Source organism: Meles meles, chromosome 16, assembly GCF_922984935.1.
Source record: "Meles meles chromosome 16, mMelMel3.1 paternal haplotype, whole genome shotgun sequence".
Lineage (NCBI taxonomy): Eukaryota > Metazoa > Chordata > Mammalia > Carnivora > Mustelidae > Meles > Meles meles.
Window position 1 is genome coordinate 21,750,595 of NC_060081.1, and position 20,904 is coordinate 21,771,498.

General features: G+C 46.9%; 1 protein-coding gene across 1 annotated transcript in view; it reads left to right on the forward strand.

The window, feature by feature from the left end:
- STPG4 (sperm-tail PG-rich repeat containing 4) overlaps positions 1 to 14,617 on the forward strand; it is a 36,128-nt gene extending 21,511 nt beyond the window's left edge. Inside the window, exons 6-7 of the mRNA XM_045981823.1 lie at positions 11,792 to 11,896; positions 14,501 to 14,617. Coding sequence (XP_045837779.1) covers positions 11,792 to 11,896; positions 14,501 to 14,617 — 222 coding nt within the window. The remainder of the gene's footprint in view (positions 1 to 11,791; positions 11,897 to 14,500) is intronic.
- The last annotated feature ends 6,287 nt before the right edge of the window (positions 14,618 to 20,904 follow it).

Below are 20,904 nucleotides of genomic sequence, written 5' to 3' on the forward strand. Positions count from 1 at the left end.
AATTGAACTAAAAACTAGGAAAATATCCTACAATTCAACTATGGATTAGTTCTTACATTAAAAAGGAGACCGTGTTTAGTTTTTCTGACAACATCTTGTGATAGTACAGTGACATCCTTCACATCATGTTCGACATTCCAATGACATCACAGACGACACATTTTTTTTTTAAAGATTTTATTTATTTATTTGACAGATAGAGATCACAAGTAGGGAGAGAGGCAGGCAGAGAGAGAGAGAGGAGAAAGCAGGCTCCCTGCCAAGCAGAGAGCCCGATGCGGGGCTCGATCCCAGGACCCTGGGATCATGACCTGAGCGAAAGGCAGAGGCTTTAACCCACTGAGCCACCCAGGCGCCCCCAGACGACACATTTTAGAAAAAAAATATTATTTGAAGCATCATTAGTTTTCCCAAGGGCAGCTCCTCTAATATTTGAAATCATTTTTTCTGAAATGCTGATACCGTCACAATCCTTGTCATCTTCGTTTTGTTGTTGTTGTTGTTGTTGTTGTTGCTACTTTAACTTTGCTGGATCCTCATTGGGCAATGAAAGCCTTTTCCTGTTGATTTGGGCACTTCTCCCTCATTTTCATCAAGTTCATGAAATCTTATATTTTTTAGTAAAATTTACATTTTCATTTTGAATTGGATTTGCATTTTCTTTGCAGTGTATTATTAAACATCATTTAATGCTGACAGAGAAAAACTGACTTACGAAGACCCTGATCTGCCTGCAGTGGTGGATGCCAGTATTAAGCAGGGAGAGATGCTTGAGTAGGAAATAATTTTGTAAGAGATCAGTTATTGGAGAGCTCTTCTGCATGACAACGATTTTGTTTACATTCACCATTTTGCTCTGCAAGGACAGTACTGAATACTCAGAAAATTATTTTGCTGAAAAAAAAAAGAGACTAATGCTAACATAAAAATTCATAAAGTCTTTTCTAAGTTTTGGCATCGTTTTTTATGGATTATCACAAAGGGTATTTACTAGAGATGATACACAACTTCTTCATCTAGATTACCAAACCTTTTTAAAAAAGTATTAACATTCACTTCCATCTTCATCAGCAGTCAAGGGAGTGACCATTACATAAAATTTGTATAAATTGTGTTTATCTTTAATTTTAAAAATATTTGCTAACTTGATAGTAGAAGAATGGTATCTCATTATTTTAATTTCCTCTGTGGGATCTGAGACTATACATTCTCATTATTTGTTAATTAGTTATTTATGGTCCTTCCTGCATACTTTCTGGTGGAAGTCTTTACCCAGTTATCTACTGGGTGGAGTTTTAACATTCTTTTCACTATAGAGTTTGTACAAATCAACAAAAAAGATATTAGCACTTGTATTTCGTGAAGCTTTCCGGGGATTTTGCCTTTTACTTTTGTGTTTTTATATAGAGAGAAATTTAAAGTGTAAAATGCTTATGTCGTCAAATTAGAGGGGCTGTCATCACCTTCTGAAATGTAAGTTCCATGAACAGGGTTGGCGGTGGGGGCTGTCTTATTCATCACTGCCCAGACCCTAGTACTGTGCTCAGAAAACGTATTGAAGGAATGAATGAAATCTGTCTTTTCCACCACTTAAAAAATTCCCCCCAGATACATGTTCACTTTAATTTTCTTTCATGTGTTTGGCATTTTGATTCTTTAAAAAATTCCCAGTTCTTTGGTTCCTCTGAAATGTGTTTTGTGTACAGTTGCATGGTAAGGCTGTGGTGTCGTTTGAGTCCTACTGACTTAGGACAGTTTGCCTCATTGTTGGTATACCTGATACCTACAGTCACCAGAAATCTGACCTGTAGATATAGCAATATAGTATGGCCTATAGACACCCACTGAGTCACTGTAAACCTTTTGATAATGAGGCAAGTTATAAAAGATGGATACATATAGGTATGCCCTATATGAAAAGTAGCCCATTGTGGGCACCTGGTTGGCTCAGTCAGTTAAGCATCTGCCTTTGGCTCAGGTCATGATCCTGGGGTCCTGGGATTGAGCCCTGCGTTGGGCTTCCTGCTCAGCAGGAAGCGTGCTTCTCCCTCTTCCACTCCTCCTGCTTGTGTTCCCTCTCTCATTGTCTCTTTCTCTCTGTCAAATAAATAAAATCTTAAAAAAAGAAAAGTAGTCCATTCAAATTTCTTAATCATTCGTACATAAAATCTCCAGGAGCAACCCATTAAAAGACCATAAGAAAGTAAATGACCATGTGAATGCATATCAGATCACTACATGTTTTTTAGTTGTAAAAAGTACATTAACTTTGGATTTGAAGATCCTCTAGGATCATAAGTGCCTGAAGGCCTCTCAGTGTGGAGAAGCTGTTCTCCCTTGTTAAAAAACACAGCAGCTTGGACACTCAGTGTGTGGCTCAGTGTGTTAAGCATCTGATTGATTTCAGCTCAGATCACGATCTCCTGGTCATGATTTCCAGGTTGTGAGATCAAGCCCTGTGTCAGGCTCCATACTCAGTGGGGAGTCTGCTTGGGATTCTCTCTCTCCCTCTGCCCCTCCCCCTACCATGTGCACACACTCCCTCTCTCAAATAAGTAAGTCAGTCTTAAAAAACTAAACAAAAAAAAACAAACCAAACCAAAACATCAACAACGATAAAAACTCACAGTCTTCTTGTTTGTGTTGCGGATGCAGTTGGTGAATTATGTCTTGTCCCCAAAGTGTAGGTAGCTCTCAAGAGAAGCTGTTGGTAAGGGATGTGTTGGGTTGGAAAATAGTTTTTCATCTTCAGATTATCAATGTAAGGTTGTATAGTCTTTGGCTATTTCAGTTATTGTTGAAGTAATAATAATTGGTTATGGATCGGCACAACTGTTTTGTTCATAGTAAAGACTGTGAGGAAGATACTTATGTGAGCATTTTGGGATAGACGCCAGGAGTCGTGGTCCATCATAAATAAAAAGGGCTTTTTTGCATCCATGAAAAGAATTGTATTGGCAACTTCTGCCAACTTTCAGCACCTTGATAATAATGACCAAGCTCCACAAATCCCAAGAACTACAGGTACAGTTGCTTCATAGTGGGATCGTTTTAAAGAGGAGGAAATTGCAACAAATCCCGATCATTCTCAACCAAGGGAACTGGACAAAGTGACACTTGTCATTTATGGTTTCTCCTCCCTTTACCCTTCCCTTTATTTAATCGATTTAACTGCTTTCATACATGACCCAAATAAATCTCTAGACCCACCAAAAAATTGCACAGATTTTCTTCCTTCTTGAATATGTTTCCAAGTGTGGGCGTTAAGAACATCAGAGATTCTGCACAATTTCTTTGAATATACTGGGGACACTGATGACTTTATTTAGTATTCCCATTAGTGTAAAGGGACTAAAGACGATTCTGTTTTTCCCAGCCTTTTCCTCCCAGTATCTACTTGGCATGTGGTCTGTATGGGGCCAGTTTTTCTCTCGTCTACTGCTGGTGGCAATGTAAACTGATACAACCCCTTGAAAGGTAATTGGGCAGTATGTTATCTCGTGGCCTACTGATTCCATTTTGAGAAAACTCTCCTAAAGTAATAATCTTGTGCAGAAATAATTCACCTATACAAAGATATCATGAGGGGATTACTTATAATAACAAGATGACAACAGCAGCAATGTAGGAAAAATTATGTGCGTAAAAAGCAGGAAAGGCACCAGAATCCATTTAGTGGCTGCGCTGAGGTGTTGTGATTAGGGTGGTTGTTTACTTCCTTTCTTTTCCATTGCTTTTATAGTTTTTCAAAATATAAATTTTAGAAGTCAGAAAAGAGGCAGGGTACTTGGGTGGCTCAGTTGGTTGAGCGACGGATTCTTGATTTTGGCCCAGGTCATGATCCCAGGGTGGAGGGATCGAGCCTGGCATGGGGCTGGCACCCAGCGTGGAGCCTCCTTGGGATTCCCTTTCTCCCTCTCCCTCTGCCCTTTCCCCCCACTCAGGGGCACACCCTCTCTCCCTCTAAAAGAAAAAAAAAGTCAGAAAAGAGGTAGTAGTGTCTGAGGATAAGTGCCATCAAAATAGTCAACATAAAACTATTTTGTTACTTAAATAAAAACAGCGCGACTTACTACTACTACTTAATTAGGACTCAGTCATTCACGTGATTTGGGACTTCCAGTGATTTGCTGAGCAGATTCTTTACAGTTATTAATTCTCACAGTTGTATATAAAGTGAAAAACAAGACATGCACACCTTTCCTGAGAGTAGAGATAAAATCTTAAGAATGTCAAGTGAAAATGAGTTTCTTTTATTTGATGTCAGAAATATTTCAAGATGTTTCTGTATTTCTTAAAACCTGACAAGCCTATAAAGAACAAGGAAAGGATTAGATAAACAGGAAAGAATCTGTACAGATAGGAATGAGCGTTACGTGATTTGTCTGTTTTAGTCACATTTAATAGCATTTTGAAAAGGGGATAGCAGATCTGTGCCATACTCTCTGCGTTAAGACTAGCACTCTGAAAGACTGCTGTATCATTCCAGCTGCTTTTGCATTTATGAAATTAGTTCAATTAAAAACCTAAGCTGAGGGCGCCTGGGTGGCTCAGTGGGTTAAAGCCTCTGCCTTCGCTCGGGTCATGATCCCAGGGACCTGGGATCGAGCCCCGCATCAGGCTCGCTGCTCAGCAGGGAGCCTGCTTCCTCCTCTCTCTCTGTCTGCCTCTCTGCCTACTTGTGATCTCTGTCTGTCAAATAAATAAATAAAATCTTAAAAAAAAAACAAAACCTAAGCTGATAGTTTGAAACTCCACAAGGCACAGACAAGTAATTAGTAAACATGGTCAGATTGAATCAAGCCAAACATAAACTGATTTCTGCTTGAATAGAATCTGAAAGATGATTAAAGCAGGTCCCAGTCTCAATCTCCTCAAAGATGAGTTCACTGGTAGGTAACATTTTTGAAAAATATAACCTTTTGAATATAGCTACAGATGTACTAGGAGTTTTTTTTAAATGAAAACATATCCTGGCAGTTTTTCTTTCTAAAAAATTTGTGCAACTTTTTCAGTGGTATTCTTAACACCAGGAGAGTCATATATCCCTGTTCGGCTGCAAGTGTAAAGAATTTCCTGCTCTCCTTTCCTATAACAGTATCTTGACTGGGTGGAGGAAAAAGAATGTTAGTGGTAGGATTTTTTTTTCAGTTGCAAGTGGCAGAAGCCCATTCTGGACTGGCAAGCAAACAGTTAAAACATAAAAGTGGGATGGACTTTATTGGTGCACACAGCCTCTAGGACTTTTGCCACTGATTCACCTTCCTCTGGCTGTTGGGCACACTCTGTTTATGAGCTGGGCAAGAGGACCCATGAGCAGTTCCAGGTGCGCACCTGCCTGCCTCACCACCCGTGTGTGAAATTGCAGGCTCTTTGGATTGGCCAGGCGACAGTCATGTGTCTGCGCTGGGCCAATTCCCGCGACCAGGAGTGGCCGGCTTTGCCAAAGTTCCTGTGGGCAAGTACCGCCTTAGATTTGTAAGGCTGGTGGGGCCCTGGGATCAGGTAGAGAAAGGAGGATGGGTCCGGTGAACACCTGCAGCCATGCTGCATTGCCTGGGGGTCCTCAGCAGGTGCGTTCCTGCAAAAGCCGCGTTTTTATGGTGGGCAGGTTGGTGATCACTGAGTGTTGCCTGCCCACCGGGCCGGCGCCGGGAACCCCCGACTGCTGTGGTTTCTCTCTCCACAGGAGTAAACAGTACCGAGTTACACTTAAGAGGTATGGTCAATTCCTAATTTGCAAATGTGAATAACTTTTGGCCTGCAAGTTTTGCGTCTACCCTACTCAACAGCACGCATGTCTCCTTTCTTTCTCCTGTGAACCTGTGGACCAGCGGTTACAGAATTCTAGAATTTCGTGAGTTGCAGACGCTCTGCCACAGGCCTCCTCCTGAATTCCCAGACCGGCAGCTCCGGCTTGTCTCTGCGCCCACCTCCACACAGGAGTCCACTGTCCCTGCTGGGGCACCTGTTTTCTTCTGGGGGGAATGTGTTCCAGCTATTACACACATGTCACCAAATTTAGGGGAGATCCTTTTACCGCCCCATCTAATAATTTCAATTTATGCTGCTTATTACTTGTGTGTTACATGTGTATAGGTAGACATTTGGGACCGCACATTTTCTTTCCGACCTTTTCTCTCCTCAAGGGAAAGAGAAGTTGTACCTCAGATCAATGGGGACAGACTCTGTGCTTTTCCTAGGTTCCCTTTAGCTTTGTGATTTTTAAAGAAAATAGTTTAGAGCTGAGTGGTGATACCTCCCAGCAGTGAGAAGCAAGGTCAGTAACTGGCTCTGGATCCCACAGCCCAGGTGCTCAAGTGTGTGTTTGTAGCCCTCACCCAGCCTCAAATTCTCGACTGTTACATGAGCACTGGTGACCAGAGTGGGTACTAAGCTAGAGACAGGGCAGGGATGGGCAGCTGCCCTGGCGGTGGCGAGGGAGCCAGGGGAGCCGGCCGTGGGCAGCCGTGGAGCCGGCTGGAGAGGCGCCCCAAAACCCGCAAACCCAGTTTGCAGAGGCGGATGGTTTGCAGAGATTGGGAATACAGGGTGACATTAAACACTTTACCCCTGCAGTTAAACCATAAATGGTTCTTAGTGTTAATACACGTGTAAAAACCAGTGAAGTGGTAACTGTCCAGAGAAAGTTGAATTTCAGGTCCCTAACTTTTTTTTTTTTGACAGGAGCCTATGCACATTTTATTTTATTTCTGCAATGCGAAGAATTTGACTGAATGGTTAAAATGAACGGCATCTTCCTCCCAGGGTAGCTTTCCCTAACCTTTCCGATTGCAGCTTCTGTACAGACACTTCCTCCAGCCCCTTGCCCTGAAAACTCCACCCCCTCCTTACTCATTCGGTCTTAGCTCATTTGTACTTCCTTAAGGGCTTCTCAGGCCCCGGAGTGTACCCTCTTTCATGCTCTCCCACAGCATCCTGTATGCCCCTTTGTGTCATACGCCACACACTTGTCGTGTTTTTGGCATGGCATATGTATATTCCCTGCTAGAATGTAAGCCCCACAGGAGTAGAACATGTCTATCATGTCAATTAAGACTGAGTTCTGCTGCTAGGAACAGAGACCCCAAATAACAACATTATAAATGGGAGAAGAACGTATTTCTGCCTTGTATAAATTTCCTGCAGTAGGCAGTTCCGGGCTGGTGGGGCAATCCAGCAACATTGCATTTCTGCCTGCTGTTCTGCTAAGTGTGGCTTCTGTTCCCGTGGTCCCAGAGAGCAGAGAACATGGGACCAACCAACCAGGGGGCAAGAGGGTGGCAGATGGATAAGCTGCCCTCTCCATAGGGATGCTCTGAATTCATACACACCTCTTCACCTCTGTCCTGTAGCCAAGAAATTAGTCATCCAGTCACACCCAGCTTCAGGGGAAGCTGGGAAATGTAACCTTTGTGCTGGGTAGACATGCGCCCGTTAAAAATTGTTCTAATACGAAGGGATAGAATGGATATTGGGAGACTTACAATGGATAATGGACTTACAATGGACAATGGATATTGGGAGTCGGGAATACAGCTGTATTCCCGTGGGGTGGACTGTATCCTCACCGAATGAAGAAATGAGCTGAGCACTTATGTATTCATTTACTAGGGCTACCATTACAAACTGAGGGGCTTAACAGAAATTTATTGTCTCACATTTCTAGAGGAAGTCCAAGATGGACATGCCGGCAGTGTCTGTTCCTTCTGAGTCCTGGGAGGGAAAGCATCTTCCATTCCTCTCTCCTAGCTTCTGGTGGTATGCTGACAATCTTTGGCCTCCCTTGTTTTGTAGCCCTCCACCTTCATCTTTGCATGGTGTTTTCCCTGTGTGCGTGTCTCTGTGTCCTAAATTCCCCTTTTGATGGAGGATAGCATTATATGGGATCAAGGCCCATCCTAATGATCTCATCCTAAATAATTTCGTCTGTAAGGACTCTATATTCATAGAGGGTCACAGTCTGAGGTACTAGTAATTCAAAAATTGACAGGAGCTCTGAGTTTTGGGGGGACACCATTCAACACAATAAAAAGGTGTAAGGTTTGTGGATGTTGAGGGAATCACATTCAACACATACTAACTTGGGTAATTGCACCTACCCTTGCACGGTCTTTCAGAGGTACCTGGCATTTTGCTGCTCTGGGATGCCCAGAGCAGTGTGGCGTAGGTGAGCCAGTCCCACTCTCCCAGCCCCGGAGGAGACGTGTGTTTGGTGGAAGCATGGCAGAGCTTACCAAAGGCCTACAATGGTACTGAGAGTTATCGCCCACTGGGAAGCTCCTTCATGGCATGACAGGGTTCTAGGAGCACTCCAGAAAAGTCAGTAGGGCCCGTGCATTCTGAGCCCTTTGTAGTAAGTAGAAAGTGGCCACCCTTGGCACCATCCCATGGCCCAGAGATCACACTTAGCACTTGGCACAGACTGGAAACAGCGGGGCCTGGTGTAGAGTCTTGAAGCCAGGCAGTTAGCTCAGCCCTCCCTCAGGTCTGTCCTCGCTCCTTGCATCTTTTGGGATAAAAAGAATCCCTCCCTGGACTATAAGCTCCTCTGAGGTTGAAGGTAGTATTCTATTCATTTGTGCCATCCCTGTAGCTCCCGTTGCTTAAAGTGGCTCTTGAGTAGAAACTCAATGACTTTTTCAAAGAGAAGAGAAAGATAATTATCATCTTGTCAGGACAGTTGAGATGTAATCACACCCCAAAGCAGAAGAGCGGGTAACTATGAAAGGTTTCCTGTAGTTTATTTTGGAAGAAGGTCCTGGGACCCTAGGAAGGTGACAGTTCTGTTCGTTCTTGGCTCCGAATGTCAGTGGTCTTTGAAAGGCGTAGCTTCGGGAAACCCAGAGTTGCCAAATCATGACCCTGACCAAAACAAGGGTTAAGAAATGGCTCATCTGATTGGTGTGAGAGGTACTTAGTACTGCCTGATGGACCTGGGAGCCGCCCTTCACCCATGCATCCCACGTAATGTGAACCATAATGTGACCTGGACAGCTCCAGGTCATGCTCATTGATCCCTAGTAACTGAGGGAGCAACGCTGCTAACCAGTCAAATATCCTTGTTTTAAACACCCTCCCATTGATCTGGATCCATTTTCTCAACCCACATTCTGAGCCATGCTGGGTGTTCCCTTCCCCTCATTCCTGCACTGCCCACTCACGTTGTCCTCCAAAGGAGGGAGTCTTCTGGAACTGCCGCCCGCCCACTGCAGGATGTTGGCCCAATCGTTAACGTTTCACTTAGAACATTCCTGTGGCTTCTGGAATATGAATTTGGGCCTGGATCCACTTCCGTAATGTTGCCTCTTTGAAAGATTGCATCAGACACGTGTGGGGCAGATAGCATGCAGTCATTTTCTTTCTGCCCCAAGTCTTAGGCCCTTGGATTTAGATGACCCAGCCCCCAAGCCTGTACAGGGAGGCTGCTTGGTGGCACAGGCCTACATCAGTGCTTCGCCAAACCTGGCGTCTGGACTCCCAAGGAGCTCATGATTTGGAAACTCAGAAAGGGAAGCCACTTGGGGGAAAGGGGCCATGTGGTGGCATTTCTTAGCCGTCCTGTAAGGGGCTGCTGTAGGCATAGAGTCAACGGTAGCACACCTAGCAGCCTTTTGCCGCAGCGACCATTCTGATGTGAAAGTACTGCGGTTATTACGGCCAAACCGAGGGTGGAGGGTGTCGCAGCGACTGTTCCCGTCGGGCTCCCCTGGATTTCTATGCTTTGGCTTTTATGGCAGCTCAGGTTTCTCCGGCGGGAGTGTACAGGTCAGTCCACACGGAGAGCCTCACCCCCGTAGTAATCTCTGTCCCACGTAGGCATCAGTTTCAAAGTATTACTGTTTTCATCTCGCTGCCATGAGCTGTAGAATTATGAGGCGTATCCATCCCTTGATTTTCCGACTTGCACTTGACTGTTAATAACAGACTCCATTCACGGAGGAGTAATTGAGAATGGCAGCCCCAACGACACGGCTTTGCCACCCACGGGAGGGAACAAGGGAAAGCCCGGTTCTGAACTCCCTCGGTGGGTCTGCAGCTGGGCACCTGTTTGCTGTATCTGATGGGCTCATTTGCAGCCCAGCCTTACCTACGAGAAAGGTCTCACAGGACACGGTTCTCTGTTCTAGCCTTATTGTATATTTTATCTTTCTTTCCTTTGCTCATTTTTCACATTCGTTTATCTATACGGTAGGTATATTTTTTTTTTCATATCTCAAGAGCGCTCAAGTCCATTGTAGAAAAATTAGAAAATGCAGGTAAGAGGAGTAGTTCTTACTATTCTTATGAGAAAAGAAGAAGTTCTTTTTAAACAACATGCTGCCACCTGGGGAAAACAGGCAGCAAACATTCCATTCCGCATGTTTTGGGGCACATTATTTTTTTTAAGTTTGCATTTGCATTTAACAGTATTTGGGAGTAGCTTTATGTCTGTAACAATTCACTAGACAGCTGGATGGAAGAATCACGATGTATTTACCCGGACACACATTATTGGTGATTTCATTGATTTCCAAATACTTGCATCCATTCTCAATTGTTTTCTTAGGACGAACTCCTAAACGTGGACTTGCTGGGTCAGAATAATAAACATACATCCTCTCTTTGTACTGTAAAAACTGTAGACGTATAACCACACAAACACAATCCTCCAGTGAGCCCCCGCATACCCATCCAACAATTGTGGCTCCTGGTCAGTGTGTCCTCCCACCCATTTCCCCTAGTCCCTGCATTATTTGAGAACAGATCCCAGACATCATGCAGAATGACTCATTTCTATCAAATAGTACAGGTATTTTAAAATGGGAAAGAAAGAGTAAACTGCCAAAAAAAAAAAAAAAAAATAAGAGGTTAACGTCTTGTCCACATGCTCCACTGTGATGTTTGGGCCCTTTCCCTTTTCCCTGCTCTACGTGGGCTCAGGACTCTTCATCTGTCTCTTGATTCCTGAAGCGGTCTGGTAACCAGCCTCCTTTCTCTCCCTCTGGATAGGTCTAGACATTTACAAGCCATTTCATATCTTACCAAATTGCCCTCCACAAAAGCTAAGCAAATTTGTGCTTGCACCAGAATCATAGAGGAGTGTCCATGCTGGTGGTTAAGATTTGGGGGTTTTCTTCTTTCTTTTCTTTTCCCCCCTTTTCCTTCCCCCTTCTTCCTTTTTCTTTCTTCGTGAATTTTTTAGACCCAGAAACAAGAATCATATCCTTGTTTTAGTGAAGATTTATTTGGTTATTAATGAGGTTAAAGCCCCCCCATTTCCTATATGAATAATTATATTTCCTCTTTGTGAATTGCCTTTTACTAATTTTTCTATCAGAATGATTGTCTTTTAAAAATTGTGTTCATTTTATGTTGTGCTTTTGTCAGCAAATCGCTATAAAGACTTGTTTGGACTAAGATAACACATACTATACTCCTGCGAAAGAACACGTGAGTTTTAGGAAGCTAACAACTCAGAGCAGCAGTCGTTAACAGCCTGAAGGACAGGGAGGGAGTGAGGTGTGCCAGTGTGGGGTGGCGGGTCCGGGCAGGACCAAGGGGGGCTTTTACAGGTCACTTAAGCCTCAGTCTCAGACACCTACAAGGCAGGTAAAGCAGGTAAAGCAAGTATTATTCCCACTCGACAATGGCTTGTACTAGGGCACACCTTCATAACTTCCAAGCCCCAGTCTAGGGACTTTTCTACCCTATCACAAGTGATCCATATGTTTATTTGTGGAAGGTAAATAAAGCATTAAATATAACAAATATTAGTAATCATAAAAAACTCTTTTTCTCCCCCCTGTAGCGTGAAGGCCCAGGACCGGGTCATTACGACTTGAAAATACCTCCAGTAAATTCTATTACTTCCTGTTTTCAATCCAAAGTACCTCGATTCCTGCCCGCTTGTTCTGTAAGTACTCTAAAAAATGATGTTTGTAGGTTTTGTGATTGGGGTTGGGGAGGGCAGTGGGGGTTGGGTTAGAGTTCTAGACAATTCTAATATGTATCTATCTATCTATCTATCTATCTATCTATCTATCTATCTAATTGCTTGTCGAGGTAGGAAAGAATGTGGAGTTCAAAAATCTGGCAAGCCCCCCGGGCTGTTTCAGGCTCAGAGGGACTCCAGACACAAAGATGGGGGCCAAATTTGGGGTCCAGTTGACAACATCCAGCATAGTAATTAGCTATCAGTGTTGTGACCTGGCTGCTCTGTGGGAACATGTATCTAACGAACTGAGGCAAGCAGTGGGCAGTGGCTGACCCCGTCCACGTACAGTTCTTTGTGTATACGGTTTGGGGGGGACGTGTGTGTGGCTTTAGAGCAGAAACATTATTATTGAACCAAAGGAGACCAATATGGCCTGAATGGTCATCCTGCCCCTAAGAACTCAGGAAAGACAGCAAAGGGGGTCAAGTCCCCAGAGAGACACAGGTACATGGCGGCAGCGTTTGAGCCTCAGAGGCCTAGGGAAGACCCAAGAAAAATTGCGAAAGCACTACATGAAGCTTATGAACAGTGGCTAGTTTTCTTAAAAAAAAAAAAAAAAAAAAAAATCCTGATTGTTTTAATTCCCATGGCCTTGTTGTTCCCCATCTGTACCCCAGCTGGAAAGTCCCCAGAACTCACTGGTATGTAGCCGTACCATTGGGGAGGTGGTTAGGGAGACAGAAATACAAGTTCTGCCTATAAGAAAATGGGCCCATCCCGGTGGTTCAGGGAAGGGTGGATGTCCCAGGCTGGTGTCATGAAGATCTCTCTCCAGAGCTACCAGCTCTGGTGTGGGGTTAGTGTGGTCTTTATCTGGAGGAATACTGGGGAGTCCCTGTTGGTAAAATTAAAAACAGACCCAATAGCAGGAGGTGGTGTGTCCCTTAGCACCCTAGTGGCATTAGCATGATCCAGACACAGACTTCTGTCCAAGCTCCCAAGGCTGAGCATCTTCAGGAAGCTGGAGTTATGCTAACCAAACTCCCAGGAAGCTGATAGAGAAGCCAGAAGGTGCGTGCACTTTGCAAGTAATTTACAAGTGTCTAGTAAGGCAGGCTGCGGTCTGGAGCCACTTGCTCTATGGGGTGTCTCCCCTTATAGGAAACTTTTCACTGAAGCCAAGGACAATCCGAAGTTTGCTTCGGACAGTGAAATCAGGACTGGGGGATAGAGCCGGGTGTTCTCAAGGTCTGAGAGCCACCATGGGTAGCCTCCTGGGAGGGTAGCCTTGTGAGACGGAGGCCCACAGACCTGCTGTTCTGTGGGCTGCTTTTCCAGGACTCCACCCACATGTTGCTTCCTCGTTAATAGCACTAATAAAGGCTTCGGCTTCCTTTGACGTCTGGCCAGGACTTGATTAGATTTCCAGGCTGCTCCTCCGCTTTCGGCAGAGGAAACATCCTGTCACTGACCGCAGCTTCTGCGGGCAACTGACTTCATCCACTCTGGCCTGACCACCCTGTCCCACTTCCAGGGTAATCCTATTTCCACCCTCTCTCTCTCCTGGAGAGATAACACACTGCAAAGAAGGATGGAAATGACAAGCCCATGATAATAGAGAATAATAATAGTGCCCGTAGCTAATGTGCCGAGAGCTATCGCTGCCAAACTGGGGCTCTCTGCCCTGGAGGGCATCCAGAAAGCCTCGTTACCTCCTGTCTTGGGTGAGGCTGAGGAAGCACAGGGCCCAGGGTCACACCGAGCCATTGGCGGTGAGAATGGGACTCGAACTCAAGCCTCTCTGACGTCAAAACCCTTCCCTGGGCCACACACACACAGACACCGATGCTTCACCAACAGACTCGAGATAAAATCCCTTCGGGCTTCCAGAATCTGTACGTGTCCCCCAGCATGGGAAATGCTGACCCAAGAAATCGAAGTCTTCGCCTGAGTCTATGGAAATGACATTGGTTGCATTTGATCACTGTAGAAGAGAATCTTCATTGACATCATTGGCAAAAGGACTTTTTCAAGAATTTCATCCAAAGGAAAACACGGCTTTTAGAAATGAGAACTCGTAGATCCCTTGAGACTACTTTGGACCCTGGGTCTGCAGACTTTGAGGTACAGAAACACAAGTCTGGACTTTTTGAAGTCAATCACCCAGGTTCAGAATCCATTTTCTCCAGTACCTTATCACGAGACTAGGTGCTTGGCGGTGGGGACGACGATGGCATTCCCAGGGACAGGAGCTGTCTGGGCAGAGTGCCCACTGAGAAAGTGTGCCTTGAGGGGCAGGTGGGATGTGAGCCCGCTGCCTAGCAGGCTCAGGCCAGTGTTTGCTTGTCTGCCCTTCTCTTGACACTTCTGGAAGCCTGGAGAAAGCCATAGATGGGAGCAGGCCTCTGCTCCAAGGACGGGCTCCAAGTCAAGGGTGCCCCAGGCCACAGTGTAGTTGGGCGTGACCCTCATCTTCCTCAGTAGGGATTTGCCAGTGAGGGCTGAGCCCACAACTGGCCTCAGGGGGCCCCTGAGTGTTGGAGACATGGTCTCATCAGCCCCTGTTTTCTGTTCTGTTTTCAGAAAACCCCCGGACCAGGAGCATACACGTCTTCAGTGCAATTCCCCAAGCAGCCCCCCACCATAGCCAAAATGGGCCGAGAGAATAGCCTTTTCTTCAACAACACAATTGGCTTTTAAAATAAAACCATCTTGGCCCTCAGCTATTTTGAGTTTAGCAAGTGCTTCTGTTTAGAACACTCTGTTTTATGTTCTTTAGAAGGATTTGACACAGAACATCATGGATTGCCCAGGCGACCCTCCTGCCCGCTTCTGTGGAATAGTCCCAGCATAATTTCCAGTTCACTCTCAAAAGTGTCCTGGCTTGAATAATAAAGTGTGTTCACTCTGTTTGTTGTCCAAGGATACATTCCAAGACAGTGCTCCTGGGCTCCTCCTGCGGCAGCTTGGACAGACTCTGATGTGTCCAGGCTGTGCTCTGCGTGGCCATGGGCATTAGGGCTTAAGACCTCACAGCCTCACGGATGTGTCCTTGGGGGTCAGCATTCAACCAAGGCTTTGCTGGGTGCGCCAAGATCCCAGCAGGTGGTTCTTTCTCTCTCTCAAGTCCCTGAAAAGAATAATATTGATTCAACCCAATGGGTATTTGTGGTTTTACGTCAACAAAAATATTTGAGTATCTGCTCTGTGCCAGGTGTGCTGGGGTTGGGGCGCTGGGAGTGGGTTGCTTCACAGAAAGATGAATAAGGCATGTGACTCAGTTTGGGGAGGGCTGGAGGGGAGACAAGGCCAGAGAGGGAATTTGGGGTAGCGCCTGCCTCCAGGAAGTCTTTGAAAGCTGTGCCATGTGGCTCTTCCGGTCCCCTTATGTCTGAAGCTCAGGGACTGCCCTCACATGATGGCAGTTCTACTGGGAAGACAGTCACTCACCTCAGAAAGCCGTGAAGTCACTGGTTCTGGTGCACAGAGGAGGGCACAGGCGGGCAGAGCAGGGATGAGGCCGCGCGGCCATGAGCGGTGAAGGACGGCTACGTGCAAGGGACCTGGAGGCTGAGATGGGCAGAAAGGAGGGGCAAGAAGGTTGGGGGCAAAGGCCCCTTGAGGGTGAAAGGCAGGAATAAACATTTGCTGGAGGGGGACTGAGGGAGCCTGGCCCAAAGAAAGTGGGAGGTGCCATGAGGGTGGAATGGAATTGGGCGGGGCTTGGTCGGAAGCCTGGGGGCCCCACGCAGCCCTGCATGCTGGGAAGACCTGCTCAGGCAGCCTCTGCCAGACACACCCCCTCGCATGACCGCAAGTATCTGGTTGGAGAGATTCCAGGATCATTAATAAACGGAGGGCATCGGGTTTTTTTTTTTTTAATTAAAAAAAGGTTTTTTAAAGGTTTTAAAAAAAAAAAAACCCTAAAATAAATGCTTATATTTTGTGTGGGTTTTTTTTTTAAGATTTTATTTATTCACTTATTTGAGAGAAAGAGAGGGAGAGAGAACGAGAGAGCACAAGCAGGGGGAGCGGAGTGGCAGAGGGAGAGGGAGAAGCAGACTCCCCGCCAAGCAGAGAGCCCCACATGGGGCCTGATCCCAGAACCCTGGGATCATGACCCAAGCTGAAGGCAGATGCCCAACAGACTGAGCCACCCAGCCACCCCTATTTTGTTGTGATTTAAAAGGAGAACCACCCCCTCTCTTCCTACCTTATAAGCCTTACAAAAAGGGGTTTTGGAGGCAAAGAAGAGAAGGTTGTCATCTCACTGAATTTATTCAAATTTCTCATTTGTTGAAGAAACTCCCTGTGTTGCATTCTTTCAGAAGAGAAAACAGGTACTTGTTAAGATCAGACGTGTCTCGGGGGTGGTGGCTGATCTTGTTCCACTTTGATCAGAAGATGGCTTCAGGGCAGAGAGTTCCAAATTTTATTCTCCAAGTGGGTCAGAGTCCCCTGCAGGGTCAGAAAGTAACAGCGGGCATTTCTGACAGAGGGGTTTTTCTCTAGGAAACAGTGGCTCAGGTTGCCCCAGTGCTCAGGGAAGCAGTTGGTTCTAGAAAGTGAGAGAGGTAAGACGTAGTCTTTGTCTGTGTGAGGGCTTGTGGATGGAAAATGAGAGGAACCTCTCATAAGAGCAAGAGGTGTAAGCATAGGGGTACCTCCCTGACAAGAGTGGGAGCCAGGGGATGGCAGGAACTACCTCTCTGCCTCTGTCTCCCCACTGCTTCTCCCTCAGGCCTGCTTCTCCCTCAGAAGGCCAACCTTCACTGCCTCTTCACATGCATAGGTTGTAATGTGGCTACCTCAGCCTCTCCTCACGTCATTTCCCAAGCCAAAACCCTGAAAGAATGCCAGCAGCTCCTCTTGGTTCCAGGTTCCTGGGGGGAGATTCCAGTTGGCTAGCTTGGAACAGGGGTTGGCCCCCAGGCCCTTCAGCTGTGGCCAAGAGGGCCAGGGACCCTTGGTGTGGACACAGCTGAGGGCCCCAGCTGTGTGGCATGTGTGTAATTGGGGTCGAGGGCAGTTCCTTGGATTCTAGAAGGGAATGAAGACCCTTTGAGAATAAGGAGGGAAGGAGGTCTTCACCCACCTACAGGAAGGGATTGGAGAGGTTTACAGAGGCTTGGAGGGAAAACCAAGGGGGAACAGTCTGCAGGGCCATCTGGACTCCCCCTTGCGTTTCGTTTCCATTCACCAACCTTTGCCTTTGGCTCCCATGACTCTGTCCATCTTTCTGGAGCTGGGGCTATCTCAGCCCGGCCTGCCTTACCAGTAAGGCAACCCTTGGCCTATAAAGCAACCCTCACCCTCCTTTGTGATTCTGGCTGGTGAGACTGTGACTCTGCCCTGGGATATTAGCAGAGGGGCTGGTGGGAACAAGGTGGTGGGAAGAGCAATGTTTTACTACTTTGGTGTATTTCAGTACTTTTTATGGTATTTCCTACAAGGAGGCAGAGGCTTTCCCTAAGAGATCAGAGGAATTCTGGATGGCTTCTTCCTGCCACAAGCCCCAAACTGAGATAGTACTTGAAGAGCAGGGCCTCCTTCTGTTCTTTCAAGATGGAAAGACTGGACAGACCTGCGTTGACTTTGAGCTTGAGCTCTGAGATTGGGCTGTTCACATCTAGCAGCAAGGGCTGTCGTGTGCATCAAATGACATGTCCAGAAGGGTTTAGAAAAGCTCTAGAGCGCTGCAGATGGAAGGGAACACGGTGTCAATCCTAAGCCCCTCATCCCTCCCCCATCGACTGCTGTGACCCAGCTTCTCGAGGCCCCTGTCATGGCTTGCCCGACTATCCTCTGTTCCTCTCCCCTCCCACCCACCCACAGGCAATTGTCCTCTGAATTTGGCTTCAGCCAGGGAGCATGGCTCTTTGTGGCTGCAAATCTCTTCTGCTGTTTCCATGTGAAATTCTCTATCCATTAAGTCAGAGCATGTCAGAAGTCACAGCGCTGTGGGGAACAGCTCGTCTTCCTCCTCCCTCTGTACTCTTTCCTTTCTTCCTCACTCCCACTCCACCCGACCCCCATTGCTCTCTGGACCTACAGGGAACCCATTACAGACCCGGAGGCCAAGGGCCACAGGTTGCTTGGGAGCCAGGCCCTGCCTCCGGCACCATCTGTCACCTGCTTCATGCCCCTGACCTCAGTGCAGCACAGAGCTGCCTGGACTCGGGTCCCCAGGCCTGGGATTATTTTGAAAGCCCTGTTCTCTTGAAAACATAGTTCAAAATCTGTAAGGTCAGAATCAGTGGTTCTAAGCTACATTTTAGAATCCCCTGGGGAAACTTTAAAAAAATCTCGGTGCTGGCTAGCTCTCAGACAGATCACATGAAACTCTCAGGGGACTGGACTCAGGCCCAGTACTTTTTTTTTTTTTTAATACCTTCCCCCCAACCCCAGGTGACTCTGATGAGCAGCCAAGGTTGAGGGCTGCCGCAAAGAGAGTATGAAGGCACCATCACCGGTGATCCTGTGCGAGGCCCGGGCTGTCTTCCCAACCCTAGAGAGTTTAGGAGGAAGACAGTCCCAGCTCTGAAGAAGAACACCATATTAGCTTCTGGCCGAGGCCTGAGGGGAGAGGATGGCACAGGCCCTGGTCAGTCCGGGTGAAGCTAGTATCGGGGTGTCATTGGGTAGAGCTTGTTCTGGGTAGAAAGGACCACAGGAGCCTTGAACCCTGGCACCTCTTACCAGCCTGCCTCTGGGCAGGTCTCCTCACAGACCTTTGTTTTTGGCCAAGGGCAGGGCTGCAGGCATGCAGAGGCTGTGGGGCTCAAAGGGTGGGTTTGGGGTTCTAGATTCAGGATCACAAGCCTGGGTGGGCTTGTAGGGACCAGTGCCAGAGACACAAAGCCTGGTCTGGCTTCTCTGCAGCCTCCCCAGAGAAGAGACAATCCTGGGTGGCAGGAGGAGCCAAGTCTCTACCCGTGGAAGCTGGAACGTGGGGGATGATGAATTAGCAAGGGAGGGGTGAGAGATGGGACACGGAAGTTGGGAAGGGGGAAGCCCAGGGGGCAGACACGTGGAGAACAGTCTCCCATGTGGCCTTGTTAACCACACCCTTGGCCAAATCAATGCTCAGGAAAAGGTGTTACCCTTCTGGAGAGTGGTAGGGGCTCAGAGAGGCCCAACCAGCAGCTGAGGAAGTTGCAGTATGGCTGCTTTGTGTGGGAATGTGGCTTAGTGCCTGAGAACTGTAGACAGGATGGTGCGCTCAGGCCCACCGACGCTGCATCTCTGGTCACAGGAGTGGGCTAGGCAGGGACAGGAGGCGGGGATTAACAAGGCATTCCATTCAATTCACCTGGGTGGAACTGAGAGGCCTAGAAGGGGGGCAGAGTGGGACAGCAAGGCAGTGTGCTGAGAGATGTTTGGGTCACAGTTGGAGCTCAGGGCTTGATGAGGGCTGGCCATTGCTCCCTCGTCCTTTTTCAGAAGTCCCAGAGCTCAGAGGTCCTGCCTGGCAATGGAGGGCCATTAAGGAGAAAGGAAGTTGCTGGAGAACCCCGTGTTCAACAGAGCCAGAGAGGACACTTGGAAGCATGCCAGGCAGGGTCATGCCTGTTGAGGCTTCAAATCCCCACCCCCTCCTGGGCTGGGCATGGGCTCTGGGTTGCAGAGTACCCCTGAGCCCACATGCCCAACCCTGTGCCTCAGGGAACTTTCACCAAACTGTCTGCCTTAGTTTCCTATGCCTTTTCCCATAGACTTTGTTGCCTCAAACAAACAGACTTACTGTCTTATGGTTCTAGAGGTGAGAAGTCTCCAATCGGTCTCATTGGGCTCAGTCAGGATGTTGGCAGGGTTGGTTCCAGAAGGAGCCTCCTCTGAGAGGCTCTGGGGGAAAAATGGTCTCCTTGTCTTTTTCAGTTTCTAGAGACCAACCACCTTCCTTTGTTCATGGCTTCTTCCTCAAATCACTCTATACTTCTGTTCCCAGCACAACCACTCCTGACTCCTGCTTTCCTCTCATGAGGATCCCTGTGATTGTATTGGGTTCACCTGGATGATCCAGAAAATCTCCCCTTCTCGGGATCCTTAATCATGTTTGCGAAGTCCCTTTACCACGTGGGACAACAGGGTGCCTGGCTGGCTTAGTCTGTAGGGCATGGGGCTCTTCTTGGGGTCGTGAATTCAAGCCCCATGTTGGGTGTAGGGATTGCTTAAAGAAATAAACTTAAAGAAAATCTTTAAAAAAAAAACCAAAAAACAAATAGCCATGTAGGAGAACATATTCCCAGGTTTTGGGGATTCGGACACAGACAACTTTGTGGGGGGCATTATTCATACCTTCACATCATCTGTCTAACCTGTAGCTGGGATAGGGAATGAGGCATTCTTCTGCCAGAAATACTCCCCCAGCCCTTGGTGTGCTAACTCCAAGCACCCTCCCCATCTTCCTAACGCTGGTTGGGTGCCTCTTATAAATGCCCCAGCAGTCCCCAAATACTGACCTGAGGCCAGCGTTGGACTGTGGGCTCCGGGATCCTAGAGTCGGGACCTACTGGGGCTTGGGGAATTTCCCAGTGCCTGGCACAGCATTAGCACATAGTAGATATTCACTGAATATGCCATGTGCTCCAAAACACACTATTATCGTTTAGGAGGTGGACAGGCTTGTCTAAAATACGTTATGGAAGTTCCTTTGATTATTTTGAACCACAAAGAATTATTCAGCGAACGGCTGTTAGCCTGAATAAACTTAGTTGTTGCTGGTGTTGAGTGCTGACAGAAGTCATCTGATGAAATAAGTTTTTAAAACAGAGGAGGTAAAGAAATTGAGTACTGACTGCCTTCAGCTCAGGTCATGATCTCAGGGTCCTGGGATCGAGCCCCGTGGCAGGCTCTCTGCTCAGCAGGGAGCCTGCTTCCCTCTCTCTCTGCCTGCCTCTCTGCCTACTTGTGATCTCTGTCTGTCAAATAAATAAATAAAATCTTAAAAAAAAAATCTTAAAAAAAAATTGATTTAGAAGTTCTTC